This window comes from Alosa alosa, chromosome 9, assembly GCF_017589495.1.
Source record: "Alosa alosa isolate M-15738 ecotype Scorff River chromosome 9, AALO_Geno_1.1, whole genome shotgun sequence".
Lineage (NCBI taxonomy): Eukaryota > Metazoa > Chordata > Actinopteri > Clupeiformes > Clupeidae > Alosa > Alosa alosa.
Genome location: NC_063197.1, coordinates 13,859,151 through 13,874,056, shown reverse-complemented (window position 1 = coordinate 13,874,056; position 14,906 = coordinate 13,859,151). Strand labels below are relative to the sequence as shown.

General features: G+C 41.7%; 2 protein-coding genes across 2 annotated transcripts; both read right to left on the bottom strand.

The window, feature by feature from the left end:
* Positions 1 to 2,758: 2,758 nt before the first annotated feature.
* Positions 2,759 to 11,505, bottom strand: tmem165 (transmembrane protein 165). The gene is made up of 6 exons (XM_048253683.1): positions 11,169 to 11,505; positions 9,841 to 10,066; positions 8,124 to 8,299; positions 5,262 to 5,441; positions 4,421 to 4,526; positions 2,759 to 4,284 (listed from the first exon to the last, which is right to left on the bottom strand). Exons 1-6 carry the CDS (start codon positions 11,304 to 11,306, stop codon positions 4,208 to 4,210), a joined length of 903 nt encoding a protein of 300 aa, XP_048109640.1. The 5' UTR covers positions 11,307 to 11,505; the 3' UTR covers positions 2,759 to 4,207.
* Positions 11,506 to 11,832: 327 nt separating this feature from the next.
* srd5a3 (steroid 5 alpha-reductase 3) lies at positions 11,833 to 14,686 on the bottom strand. The gene is made up of 5 exons (XM_048252880.1): positions 14,441 to 14,686; positions 13,786 to 13,937; positions 13,486 to 13,677; positions 12,868 to 12,990; positions 11,833 to 12,574 (listed from the first exon to the last, which is right to left on the bottom strand). Exons 1-5 carry the CDS (start codon positions 14,653 to 14,655, stop codon positions 12,315 to 12,317), a joined length of 942 nt encoding a protein of 313 aa, XP_048108837.1. The 5' UTR covers positions 14,656 to 14,686; the 3' UTR covers positions 11,833 to 12,314.
* Between the last annotated feature and the right edge of the window lie 220 nt (positions 14,687 to 14,906).

Genomic DNA, 14,906 nt, shown 5'->3' with positions numbered 1-14,906 from the left:
TGAGTCCATGGGAGATGCAGTATCTTAAACGTTTGAATGTGTATAATGCTCACAGAGGGTGTATATGTGTCCTCTCGAGTCATTCTTGCAGTAGGACATCACAACGTTAGCCTCACCCAATTAAGGTTCCGGATGCAGTACTTCGTACAGAAGGCGAGCTATCTCTCTTTGTGTAGTTTCGACAGGAGAGCGATTTGGTCTTTTTGTTGGTCAGCTAAAACCACATATATAGGGCTTATTTTCCATACATGGATTAAGCCTAGTCCTAGACTGAAAGAGAACTTCAGTGGATATCTCTAGAGAAAAAGCTATGGCTTAATGTATGTACAGGAAACGGTGCCATAATGTTAAGATGTCCTGCCAGAGATGTAGCATGTAAATGCAGTGATGATGCTGAATCAGGATTTTGGTTTTAACTGAAGCCCAATGTTTAGTCACCAGTCATTTGTGGCAAGCCCCTCTGTTGGGGTAAGATGGGACACTACTTAAGCTAGCATTTTTGATTTATGGATATTTTTATATCTCAAATATAAACACTTTTGTTCGAATTATCAAACCTTTCAGATTTGGATCTATGTTATACCCCAAATGTGGTTATGAATTTAAACCCAGACCTGAGCTAGGCCAGGTATTAGCTTGAATGAATGTAGTGCAGTATTACATAGCTTTACAGCAAATGGTTAGCATGAATGCATTTTAGCTGCTGAAAACCTAATATAATATATTTAAGGAACAGACATGTACAAATTATCAAAAAAAGGCGTTATTTTTCTATGACCAAGCCATGCTGATGGATATATGGATATATAGACAAGTTTTAATTGTAGTATAGAGCTGTTTATGTTTTTACAGAAAGGGACCTTAAAGAACTCAACCCTATAGAGTGACTATACATTGAGGACTTAAACAAACTGTGACACACTGGAGAACTGGCTTTAATTTGTTGCCCACAATGCAGTTCAATTCAGGAAGTGGCTGTTTTGAAGTGTCTGTGTAGTTGAAAGGTCGCTGGTGGGGTCTGAGTATATGCATACAGTAGGTGTATCAGAAATGCACTTATCAAAGCAAATCACACTTTGAGTCTGATCTCTCTTTTTAAACCTCCACTGTTATTGTTCACATCTAAGAGTGCTGTTTTTTTTCAGATCAAGACCTTTCCAGAATGTCATTTCATTCATGTGTTTGATTTGTTAATTGGCCTCATTTCTATTTACTCCAGACAAGCTGACTGGGTGGTAGATTTGGTCAATACTGCCTATAATGCTGCATTAAATGGGGATTCATCATCTCTCTGCAAAAAAAAAAGCAAAAAAGAGCACCACCTTGTGTTCACGTAAATGAATGCTCAAATCATCACTATCCCTAGTCCTGTCACAATGGAGATATCTGTGTGAGATTCCTGGTTTTGTCATTCTCTTGCCATTTTCTTCATTTGGATGTTGGGATACTAAGATCCACTCTTCTCTGTAGTGTTTGGTGTTTGTCTCATGCATCCTATTGTTGACTACTTTGACTGGACCCATCAGTGAGATGTACCTGTAAACTTGCACATTGTCCTCTCAAATCAGCCACTTCTGTATTCTCCTTTTTATTCCCTTTTTTTTTTAAATCACCAGAAACCAGATATCCCTTAATTTGTGAAATGCTCACATACGACACTTTTCCCCTTTGGTCAGGTGATGACAAAAGAAATGATTGCAAGTATTTTCTATCCAGAGATGTAAAGAAGATTGAGAACAAGCCTAAAAACCCTAACGAATTTGTTCATTTTGTTTTTTTATTTTTATTTTGTAATATTCTGATGGAAAGCCCATACAGAGGAGATGGTAAATCATGTTTAACTGTTCTGTAGTTCTGATGTACGCAGTAGAAGTTCTGAATGTCTATCAGTGTTCTCTATCTTGCTATCATTTAATCTTCGTATGTGTGACGTTCTTTGCAGAACACTTGTGTTTGGCTCATGAAATTGATCTGGTCAGTGCACATAAAAAAACAAATAAATAAAAACAAACATTTTAAGTAGCACCGTAGTTAGTCATCTTTTTTTTTAAGTTTGTTGCCTACCTTGATTAAAAAGTGACAACTATAATAAAGACCAGGGTGGCGAAATCAATTCAAATCGAAGGCGTTTGTTATTTTCGTTGCCTACTTACCAAACGGAGTTGTATTATCACTGTATAGGAGTGTGCTGCATCTGGTTCATTTCACGAGCCAGGCCATTCTTACATAATTAACAAAAACACCCATTATGGATCCTTTTTAAGCAAACCATGCTGTTTGCCCCCCTTATTCAATTTTGAAAAATAAACCTATATTGAAAAAAGTCTGGCTGTGAAGTTTGATACAAAAGTACAAGTAGTTGCCAATCATCATGTCTGTCATATTGTTAGTTCCCAGTTTAATTCCTTGGTATAATGCAAAGCCCTTTTAATTTGATATACCAATTGGCTAGTTTTGGAAAAGTAAGCCATATACTTAGTTAAGAGGGGTTTCATTGTCTTGGGTAAATACACTTAGTGTAGTGAAAAACAAAAGAAAAGTACTTAAGTAAATCATTAATTTGTTTCAAGATCACATACTCTTTAGTACTTTTTGGTGCATAATACTAGCCTCAAATCAACTTAAGCATGAAAGCACCAACACACGGACTGGTCTACAGAGTGGATCCTGAGAAACAAGTGGGAGGGACACTTCACTATGATTTGTACACTGATTGGTCCAGAGTAGATCCTGAGAAAGCACACACAGGACACATGGCTGAGACTGACAGGTTTTATTGACTATTTACAGGGGCTCAGAGTCTTTAAATCAAACTTAATCTGTTCAAAAGCACACCGGTCACCTTCAAAGTGGGACACACTCTGTCAAATATTGACTGGTTTGTCCAATCGTCCTGAAAAAAAGTAATCTCTTCCCAATATCTACAGTACTTTCTGTAAAATAAAAAAACTAACAAAAACCACAGACCAAAGTAATCAAAGGGCACATTCATCCAAAACGATTTTAATCTCATCACATCTGTGCTCATGGGAGGATATAAATAAATATAATCACTCACGGGTTTATGGTATTTCACTTACTGGTTGACGCAGTTCGCCAACCACTCTTTAATGTATCAACGTAACATAGGTTGTCCTCTTGCTTCGCTGGCAGTACGTGTGTATATAGTAGGTCTGTAGAAGACATGATTGAAGAACTGGCCCAAAAAACATCGCCTCCCAACTGCACCCCCCAGCCCCAGCCGCTTGGAGTATTCTGACAACCGGCAGAAAGTATTTTCACACGACAGTACTTTCAACCGAATGTGTCTCTGGATCATACTTGTGTATGTACAGTACAGGAATGTAGACAGAGTTGACCAGAACAAGGCAGTCTAAATGCTAAATATGTGTGCAAGCTAGCCATCACGTTTTAAAAAACAAAAACATAACTGACGATGTAATTACAGTCTTGCCAGAGTTAAGGGTGTACACGTTTTGACTGCACTTGGCGGCCATGTTGGAGACACAAGGACAACGGCGACCACGACCAGGTCTGGAGGCATTACTGCGGCGGAGTAGGGTTTTAAAATGGCAGGTAGCTCAGAAGTGGTGTCCAGAGCACAGGCCAGGGGGGCTTGGCCAGAGAGCCACAGGAACACTGGAGCTCATACACTTCAAAAGGGAGGTCAACAGTAACGGCTGCAGTGAGTTCTTCCAGCTCAGTCTCTGGGCTCACATAGTGTCACTAGGGACGGAGGGTTGTGTGTGTGTGTGTGTGTGGTTGAGGAGGGTGGTGAGATGGAGGTTGTAATGAAAGACTACGATTAGTTCTGATGTTGTATGATCACGTCAGAACCACTGCGTTCTGTGGAGACAGGACTGCAGTCTGAATGCAGAAGGAGGCTGGGGGCTGGAGAGAGGATGCCGAGTAGAGTACTGTTGGGCGCCCGCCAAAGTGGGCAGTAGCATTCAGAGTTTCAGAGCCACACGGCTCATTAAGACACACGCTTAAACACTCACACACACACACACTCACACCTCACTTTATACATACACACATCTCACTTTACACATACACACAATAACACTCCTAAACATCCTTCCACACGTTCAGTCATACTTAAAACACATACACACACACAGTTCAGGAGTATATCCCATCTCCGTAGGAACGCTGTTGAGTCGAACAGTTATTTACAAGAGGAACCCACTACCCCGCGCTCCAATCAGAACCCAGCATCAGGTCTTATGAAGAGGGCCGAGAAGGCGAAGGCGAGGAAGACGATACCTCCAATGATTGTAACTGTGGATGGGAAACGCAAACACTAGTCAAGGCACTGACAACCTCCCATCCTGTAAGTCCACATTACAACACAGTATAAACAAGAAATGTGCATTCATGTGATTTGCGTTTGATGCATGCGTGCAATAAATCTCACCAGTCCTGACGGAGATTTTCTGAGCGACCATCCGTCCACCAATCACGGCCAGCCCTGTGCAAAGGCAGTGCCCCAGGGTCCCGCCCACTGCGACTCCAAAAGGATCCTGGGAGATGGACCACCATAAAGATCAGGCAATCAGTCAGGAAAATTTGCTACAATCTTCTTGCCAAAGATCCCTTTGGCCTACTCTGTCTCCTAATCAGCATGGCGATTTCAAGGGCACGCAAATACTGGTACTTAGTGAAAATTCCACTGTCGCCAAGGGAGAGACAGCAGACAAAACAAAGCATACTGCCCACTCCACCAGCCCAGTGAATGCTGCAAAGTGGACTAAAAATCCTGCTAACTATAGAGTTCTTACAGAGAACTCCAAATATTACAGGAACCCTCCCCAGATCAGCAGGAAATTACCCTACAACAAACACTTCACAAATGAACTGTGAAGCAAACCATGAAGCAAAGCATTAAGGAAATAGTGTGTTATATAGTAAAAGTATCTTTTTATGTCAGTTTGTTCATATACATTTTTTAGCACTGGTAAGAATAAACTTGATGAATAAAATAATATACAATTATATTTATCCTTTAATAGGAATATCTGAAGAGACCGGTCAATGCTCAAACAGAAAAATGTTAGTGGTACAGAGAATGATGGCTCCTCAATGTCGCTTCTCTCTTGACAACCAATAAAAACGTTGTAACCCAAACAACAATAAAAACCTGACTGAAGCGCTCTGAAAATGAAGTTGAGGGTGCTAAAAAAAAACACCACTGGTGGACACAGGCCCTTATATATAACTGTTCTACCAGTGGAGCTGCCCTGATGTTTCAGCCTCACCTCTCGGGCAGCCAGGACGATGGTGGTGAGCTGCGAGCGGTCGCCCCACTCGGCCAGGAAGGTGAGGGTGAAGGCCTGCATAAAGATGGGCGAGATGATGCTCCTCCAGCCCCTCTGGGGGGCGGCAGTCGAGCCCGTCTCCACGTCCGGGGCCCCGTTGGCCAGCTTGGAGCGCTGCAGCTGAGGGGGGGAGGTAGCCAATCAGTGAAGAGATACCAACAGATGCCATGTTGAAGCATTTATTTGATTTCAGGTACAACAGTAAGAATAAGCCCTGGTGTTCAGAATCTGTGAGTATCTGTGTACTGATCAGTTGGGTAACCAGTGTGTATTAGCACAAGTAAAGGGAACTTACTGTGCATTTTTAGCAACATGAGGTGACTGAAGTAAATTTCTGTTCAGCGCCCAATCGAAAGTGCCAATGTCTGTGCTCACGCATAGCTGCAGTTTCTGTAGAAGTCGGTGTTTGTGTGTGTGTGTGTGTGTGTGTGTGGTTGCATGCAAATGTGGTTACCTATATGAACTGTACCTTTGACTATGAAAGCAACAAGTGCAAATTTGAGACTACGAATGCACAACTATGCAAATATGTGTGCTGTGTGCACGAGAGCAATACTCCATATACCAGTACGTACTTAACATCCAAACATGCAAAACATGGCATCCCTATGATATTAGTGTCATCATTATGATATTGCTCTGAAGGAAAGATAATTGAACAGTGTCCCTCATTGTTATTGTACACTATATACAATATACCTTTTTATTAGGGCCCGAGCACCGAAGGGCGCAAGGCCCTATTGTTTTTGTAAGGATTATTATTTTTCACTATTATTATTATTATTATTCCACTTTTTTGCTTTCCTGTTTTTCAGGTGGTTAACATGGTCGAACATGGTTTTTTCCCCTCTCGCTCATCGTAAGTGTTTTGTCCAGCACCCAGGATTAGATCGGGATGTGCGTGCATTTTTTCCTCTTTAACATGGTCGAAAACTCTTGAAATTTGGCACACACGTCAGGTGTCACGCATCGCAGTTAGGTACAAGAGCTTGACCCTGGGCGTGGCCCAGGGACTCGCTAAGCCCCTTAGGTGACTGATCCCGTGGTTGGCAAATATTTTGAGGTGGTTAACATAATCGAAAAAAGTCTTGAAATTTGGCACACACATCAGGTGTCACACAAAGCAGCTAGGTAAAAAGCTTGGCCCCGGTATGGCCCAGAGACTCGCTTAGCCCCTTATGTCACTGTGACTTGTGGTTGGCATATAGTTTTAGATACACACACCAAATTTGGGGGGTGTATGTAACTCCCAAAAACAAACAACTTTTGTATTAACATGCCATTAGCCACGCCCACAGGAAGTGAGGTAATTGAGAATTTGTGCCTTGTGGACATGATCAATTTTAACGTACTCCTCCTAGACGGTTGATTTGATTCATGTCAAAGTTGGTATACATGACGCCGAGATGTTCCTGATTATAAATTGTGAAGCCTTTTTTTGATATGTTGTAATTTGACAAAATGGCGAAATTGTTCATTTTAATACCATTCCACACAAACAATAAATGTGTCATAATTCACCATGCATGGCTTGAAATGTTTTACATTTCACAGGTCATTAAAGACCATGTTAATGATAATATTCACATGCCCATAATGCATGTTTGGCATAGCGCCACCAACTGGCAACAGAAAGAATGACAATTATCCTGATGTCACATGATCAATTTGAACATACTCCTCCTAGACGGTTTGTCAGATTCATTTGAAATTTGGCAAACATTATGCCAAGATGTCGCTGATGTTAAATTGTGAATGGATTTTGGAATGTTGTAATATATTTGATATGATTTTAATATCTCACCACATAAACAGAAAATGTGTCATAAATCACAGTGCATTGAATGAATGGTCTGAAACTTCTCAGGTTAATAGATATCATGATTATGGTGATATCCAGACACCCAATGGGCCTGCCTGGCATAGCGCCACCACCTGGCCAAGCAGGAAATGTGCCAGATATGGACAATGCCTTAAGTGATTGATCTGAAACTTTATAAAATATTGGATATCATTATTGTGATGATATTCACATGCATAATTCACAGGCCTAGCATAGCGTCCACCATCTGGCCAAGCCGGAAATGTGCCAGAAATGCTCTATGCTTTGAATAAATGGTCTGAAACTTCTCAGGTTAATAGATATTATGATTATGATGATATCCAGACACCCAATGGGCCTGCCTGGCATAGCGCCACCACCTGGTCAAGGAGGAAATGTGCCAGAAATGGACAATGTGATTGATCTGAAAGTTTACACAAAATTTGGATATCATTATTGTGATGACATTCACATGTCTAATTTCCATGTCTAACATAGCGCCACCATCTGGCCAACCAAAAAGTGTATCAGAAATGTTCTTTGCTTAAAATTAATGGTCTGCAATTTCTCAGGTTAATATATATTATGATTATGATGACACCCAATGGGCCTGCCTTGCATTGCGCCCCCACCTGGCCAAGCAAGTACATGTGGCAGAAAATAAAATACAAAAACAAATAGCACACGCATCAAATATGTACATTTCACAAACGCACCACGTCGGTGCTTTGTTGGATTCCGACATGTCACGGGTCGCGGCACGCAGGTGCTCGGGCCCGCCATTGCCGCTTGCGGCTATATTCTAATTATATGTTTATATATGCATTTAACCACTCAACAACTGACTGCACCAAAGTGATGGGCCTTATCAGAGGAAGATACAGGAGTTGGTAAAGACGCAAATTATCAAATGATCAGGACTTCCAGGAGGAAGTGGACTAGCTAGCGGCGGCTGCCTCTAAAAGAGGAAGTGACCTCACCTCCTCGTCCTTTTTCTTGATCTCGGCCTGCACCTCCTCCAGCTCCTCCTGGCCCTCGTCAGGGCTCATGCGCAGGCCCTCGCGCAGCATGCGCACGCCGAAGATGGCGAAGAGCGCCGTCGACACGTAGTAGGTGTAGATACGTGGGATGACAGTGGTGGCATAGCCAAACAGCACTGTGGGGACATCAGGCACAGAAGCGTGAGTGATGAACACAACAAGGGTAGAGTGAGTGAGTGTGAGTGTGTGAGTATGTGTGTGTAGGAGAAAGGGAGGGGGATGTGTTCGAGGCCTTGTTAGAGGACTTAAAAAGGAGATGTTGCAAAAATAAGTCCCCCTTCTCGCTTGCACGCAACACACACAAACTTTCACCAAGACATTCTTTCTCATCCCCAATCCCCCATTTACACAAGAAAAAAAACAAAACAATACAACAAAACAATGGCATATGTGAGAAACATGCTGAGGCAAGAAGAGTGTGAAACAATTTCTCACATTAACTAATCTTTCACACATCGCTGTATTGGGGCGAGACCTCACAGGAAGTGTAGCTAAACATGCAATCTCAAAAAATAAACCATAGACTAAAGGGGAGTCCCAAGAGAATAAATAGGCCTTCTATCATAAGTTTACACACTGTTGTCATTGAAAGATCGCCAAGGATGTGATTAAGGACTTAAATTGGATATAACATCAGGTTTTGTATAATACAAAGGGCATACATGTATGGATTAACACTGGGTCTGACTGTGTGAATTAAAATTCATACACAAAAAATGTCACTTAACAGCCGCGAGTCTTTGATAAGACATAAAATATCCACTGGAATTTTATTTCCTTCTACTACACCTGCCAGGGAATTCGTATTTTGTGGCTAAGCATTTAGCATTTAGAAACATTTAAATGGCTATAGCCTACATTTAAAATAAAAATTGTATTAACTAGAAATGATGCCGCATGTGCAGTGTCTCCCGGCAACAGAAGATATCCTCCTGGGAAGCCAGTTTGATAGTTTGTTTAGATCCAGTGAAAGTGCCGTCATGGAAACGGAACAGAACACTTCGGTACTCTATTATTAGTGCCACCAAAAAGCTTTGATCACATTGAAGAAGTGTGGGAGGCCACGGTCACAAATAACTAATTATTTACAAAAACAGAAGTAGGCTACATTTTATGGTAAGCAAATCTTAAAGATAGTATATTCTTATATGAGCATATCCAATGCAAGTGTAACAGAAACACCAAGATCACAAGGTTGACTGGGTTATGCTTGACTGGAGGACAATGACTAGGCTATTTCCAAATATTTGAGAACGTCCTCTGATATGTGCTTTCCTTTATGGATGGCTACTGTACTGTACAAGGAAACGCTGGCTGTAATCCTGTCGGGTCACCAGAGGTTTGTCTCCGTCCACTGTCAAACACAGCCATTTCTAAAAATGGTCCCAGAAGGTTGGACAAAAACCTGTCCCGTTATACGAAGACTGAACTGCTGCTTTTCCAACACCACACTCCTGCACAGATGACCGCACGCTGTCTGCCAAGACGACCACCTTATCACTTTATAACAGCATAGATCCTATTTGTGCAAGGTGCCAATCACCAGTTTCGCAAGTTATCATCTCATGCCAAAAGGCAGGAAACTGTGCTCTGTGTCAGTAATAATAAAACAAAAACTCTAATCTGAGCCAAGCACCATCCACGGGTCACCACTCACCTGACAGACAGGTCATGAGCCCCAGAGCCAACATGGCCCCCACCAGGACTGTGAGGCGGTTATAGCGCATGGCCATGATGGCGGCAATGAAGAAGGTCTTGTCTCCCAGCTCGGAGACGATGATGACCGAGATGGACGCCACAAAGGCATGGATGAAGCCCAGCTCCCCCTTGCTGGGGTCGTCGGGACTGACCACTGGGCCATTGGGTCGGCCTGTGGGAGCTTTCTGAAAAGTGAACAGACAAGAAACAGGTCAGTGTCACTGTCAATGTGTCTGGGTGTGTGTATTTCAACCCGGTCTCAAAGTACTTAAAGGGTGTAAAACAATGACTAACAAAAAAGGGCAGGCTATGAGAACTCAAAAGGGAGAGCATAAACGTTTTGGTGGAGAATACCACCGACACAATGAGCAGTAGAAAGGTGATCATCAATGGCCAAATTGGGCATTTATAGTTTGAGGTTCAGTACACGTGTGGCGCTACTAACTTCACTAGGCAACAATGCAAAGAAGCGGCAGTATGACAGGCGTGAGTGAACGTGGGAACGTATTGTCTGATATTTCTCACACAATATCAGCACGCATGACAAAGATTCCGGTATAAACTTCATAAGGTTGTCAGTTCAGTTGCACGAGGCCAATAAAATGTTGTTTTACATTACATCACTGAGAGGCATTGGTAATATTAATTTTGGGTACCGATCATAACACAAATATATTCTATTCCAGTTTTGCGAGTTCATTGCCGCCCAGACTTAAACCAGGAAGCAACGTGGACATCCAATATAACATTAGCATTCCAATGCGTGTCATTCTACATATACCGTACTACGAACAGCATTCATGTATTTACTTAACTTGTATCAATATTCGGCGATTGAGGTCTCAAAACTGTACAAATGTGCAAATCCAAAGGCCTAATATTAATGTTAACTGACGACTAAGGTTACAATACAATGAATCAACAGTGTCACTAGCTGCTAGTTATTCATAGCACAACTCCAATGTTATGTTATAGCTCCTGGCCTGGCTGACCTAACCCTGATGACGATTCCACTTAATGTCATTAAAACCTGTTACAACTTAGATGTCACACTGAGCTTATTCAAACCAGTTTGCTGATGTTCGGCAAGAGCGCAGTAAGCTAACAGCTAGTTATTGCTAGCTAGCCAGGTGATGATCAAGGGACCATTATCTTGTAGCTAACTTTAGCTGGCTAGCTACCAGTGCATGTTTATATAGCTCTAATTTATGTCCTGTATTGGTTAAAAAACGTTTGGCATCTGCCCAGCGAATTGTTCTTCACGATAAACGTCAATCTCAAACGTACCTCCACAGGCAGTTGTTCCTGTGCGGGTTTCTCCTCTTGAATCCCAACAACTCCGACCGAAAACAACGCAACTGTGAGGGACAGCAGGACGCAGATCAAACTGATCGCGCCATGCCAACCAGCGGCACTAAGAGCCATCTTCAAAACAACGTAGCAGTGCTAAAGATAACCGTGTAAGAAAAGAACACCCGCACATAAATGAGTGTAGTTGTTCTTTCGACTTATTCACGATCGTCAACAAGCTACATGGTACTTCGCCATTAGTTCTCCATTTCCCTAAGTTTACTATAGAGGTTTTGGCCTGGACACGAACTTGCTACCCCTATGAGAGGGCGGCAGTGTTTCGTCGAGTGATATAATTGGATTTCTGAGTTCAAGACGTGTACATATGGCTCTGACGTCACATCAACACAATGTGGTTATTGGACATTTTACCTATCATTAACGTACATCATGGAAAATGTTGCCAAGCTGGAAAGAGCAGACCCACTGTACTGAAAGGATGTGTGAGACTACATTACATTGACCCTTTATAGCCTACTATATATTAAACAAAATAAAGCATTCATTTTTACTAAATAAAATTAACAGATATATTTGGGGTATTTGATTAACAGAACATTGATTTTATCGGTTTATCCATAAATCATGCATTGCCAGGTTGCCAAGTTAAAAGCAGATTTATTGCAATAAATTATGACATACTAGCAAACCTTTTGGAGATCTTCAAAATGCACCAATTTACCTATTAAATCCATGGACAGTTTTGCAGGTTAAACAATTTGCAAGGTTTATTTCAGGACAGGGATACATTGACATCTGAGCCCTCTAGTAGTCTACTTACCATCTGTTGACACAGCAGTCATGGGGCACGCAGCATTTTTCAGTGTGCACTAGAGCTGCTGCTGTCCATCAGCAAATTCCTATTAAACAATTCCCCTGACAGACTTTTATATAAAAGCGCTATCAATCACTATCAGTAGTAAAAGTCCCTCTCTCAGTTTCTTCTTCCTTTTGACCTGAGTGTTTTACATGATAAACAAGGCAAATCTTTATTTTCATTCAAAACAACATTTATGCATTATTGTTAACAAGTAGCAAAGTTATATTCATATTCACTTCAAACAAAAACACTGAAGGTTTGAATTACAGTACAAATGGAATGAAGGCCTTGCGCTGAGGCGGGTATTCCTCAAACTTGCTCCGATAGAACTCATGACAGAGCTGAGCTGTGAGCGTTTGGTTGAAGAGGACATAGAGCACAACAAGCCACCAGGTCACTGAGGCACCACCCAAGCAAGCGGCCATGGACACGTAGATGAGGAGCTCAGCAAAGTAGTGTGGGCAGGAGACAAGGTCAAACCAGCACCCGTGCGGCATACGGTGGGCAAGAGTTTTCACAGCACCTGAACAAGAAGTGCACGATAGTGGATAAGATGTTGATGATTCATTAGGGGTCATTATTTGAGGAAACAATCCCTCCCATAAGGAAGTAAAAAAGTGTCAATCAACAGACAATATGATTTTTATTTTACCCAATCCGGAATGGTCTCCCCTACCCACAGATTGTTAAATGAGGGACATCTGACACACATCCACAAGCTTCATGATAAAATAAGAAAACCAATATATCCTTTCATCGCTTCGCCTCATGTCTCATTATCCTCCTCCAGAGATCCAGTGTTAGACAGGCACTTACCTGTGTTTCCTGTGCGCAGGCTGGCCAGCAGGGCCAGGCTGTGGTGCTGAAGCCATGATGCCCAGAGAAAAAGCCCTGTTCCAGCCACATGGTACCACTGCAGCTGGCTAAGCAGAGATGAGCCTGAACGAAACAGCAGGTGGGTATTTGAGGCCATGGTTTCCCGTGGTTTTAGCTAAACAGTTACAGTAGGCATGATACTTTTATAACATGGTTACAACATATAGCCTAACCAGCAAGGTTTCGTAAAATAAACACACAGCAATACATTCAGTCATTTATTGATAACAGATCATCATTCTTCCTCCAATTAATGTAGTTCTTCAGTGACATACATCAGAATCATCGCAAAGCAACAGAAGTGGTTTGTTTGTCAGTTTGTTAGGTGCAGGAGTAATTGGCATGTAATGCAGTCAAGTGTGAGTGTCTAGTATTTTACAACATCTTCATACGTGGCTCAGCCAATCTGATCAAAGACCAGTAATATCTGTTATTTACTATTTACTTTAGCTAGATAACACATCAGATGTTTACTGGAATTAAGTTTAAACTCAGACATCTGTCTATTTACAACACTTTGGCACTTACTTACGGACAATTGTTTAATTGTAAACTCACCTTCATCTGAGGGTGAAATGTCAACACAGAGCACAGTCAGGCCTAGAAAGATGTAGTAACTCAGCCCAAATGCATACTGGACTATATGGATGACTCCATTGGAGAACACGCTGACATATAGGCACTCCAGCAGACGTCTTAGACAGTGGACCCATAGCAAAATGTGAACCATCCAGACAGACAATGGACGATCTGATGGGAGAACGAACAAGATGCTTAAATTGGCTTTTAAAAGAAATCCACCAAATAACCTCACATTGCACAGGTTTGCTTGCAAGTGCATTATTACTTGTAACTTACCAGTAGCTGTGCTAGGTTGTTCACCTTTCAGGAATGACAGTGTGTCAACCAACCACTTTGGAAGACCCTCCTCCGACATAATTGCTCGGAGGAGCAAAGTAAGGAGGAACCCATTCCATACAACAGAGACAGCGTAGAAATGCCAGAACCATCTATTGGGAAGAGGTTATTTAGAAAAATGACATTAAGCTAAGAATATACCACAACATAGGTTATTACACACTATGATACTGTAAGTATGTCAAAACAATATTTAAAAAAAAAAAAAAAAAAAAAAAAGAATATTGACGTCAATCGATGCAGTCTAACAATCAGGGAGGAGGTCAGGTGAGGTCATAGTTTACTGGCCTGTAGAGCACCCTCTTATAACTGTACACTACACACGCAATAGAGGTCAAACTTGGTATGGTAGCCTGCCTTGTTACCCCGTCTTGTCCCTATCAAACCTTTTAACTGTTGAAAGGGGATAATTCAACGTAGGCCTATAGACCTTTGGCCTCACGTACATGTTTGTCTCTAAAAGAGAAATGTCACTGTTCTATGCAACAATTATCTTTGAGCAACAATGCAACAACCTACGACAGACATACCCTTGAGAATCAATGCTTTCACATCACAGCAAAATAACAGAGAAAAGTGGTGTAGCTGCTGTCACCTTTTGGGAACATCAAAGACTCGTAGGAGGTCCGATCGCTTTATTTGTGCTTTGGTTTTCCCGTATCGGATTAGATCCTGGAAAAGCTGAAATGTATGAGATCTCTCAAATTTTTGAGGCACATAACGTGAAAACCTATGGAGACAAAAGGCCAGCAAAAAGCTAAATCCCAGTGAGAACCATGTCACATCTACCACTCGGAGTCCACCAAGCATCGTAATGCATTACGACGCACTGGTCCAGCATTCAAAACTGTTCGCTCGAACAACAGAAACAATGGTTCCACTTCGACAACGTGAGCTGCAGAGAGGTAGTAACCAATAGTAGACAACAGGTGGCAGCATGGGTCCAAAGAGTTTAGGCCTACAATGTGTTCATAACGGACTATAAATCAAATTCGTGACACAAAGTAAACACAGGCATGACAAGCACTCTGGTAATCACACATATTAATATGTAACTATTT

Coding starts and splice junctions, on each gene's coding strand:
- tmem165 (XM_048253683.1), bottom strand. CDS start 11,306: ATGGCTCTTAGTGCCGCTGGTTGGCATGGCGCGATCAGTTTGATCTGC. Junction 5,442..8,123: donor TCAAGAAAAAGGACGAGGAG/GTGAGGTCACTT, acceptor TCCCCCCCTCAG/CTGCAGCGCTCCAAGCTGGC. Junction 4,527..5,261: donor TCGTCCTGGCTGCCCGAGAG/GTGAGGCTGAAA, acceptor TCCATCTCCCAG/GATCCTTTTGGAGTCGCAGT.
- srd5a3 (XM_048252880.1), bottom strand. CDS start 14,655: ATGCTTGGTGGACTCCGAGTGGTAGATGTGACATGGTTCTCACTGGGA. Junction 12,991..13,485: donor CATTTCACCCTCAGATGAAG/GTGAGTTTACAA, acceptor TGTTTCGTTCAG/GCTCATCTCTGCTTAGCCAG. Junction 12,575..12,867: donor CCTGCGCACAGGAAACACAG/GTAAGTGCCTGT, acceptor CTTCTTGTTCAG/GTGCTGTGAAAACTCTTGCC.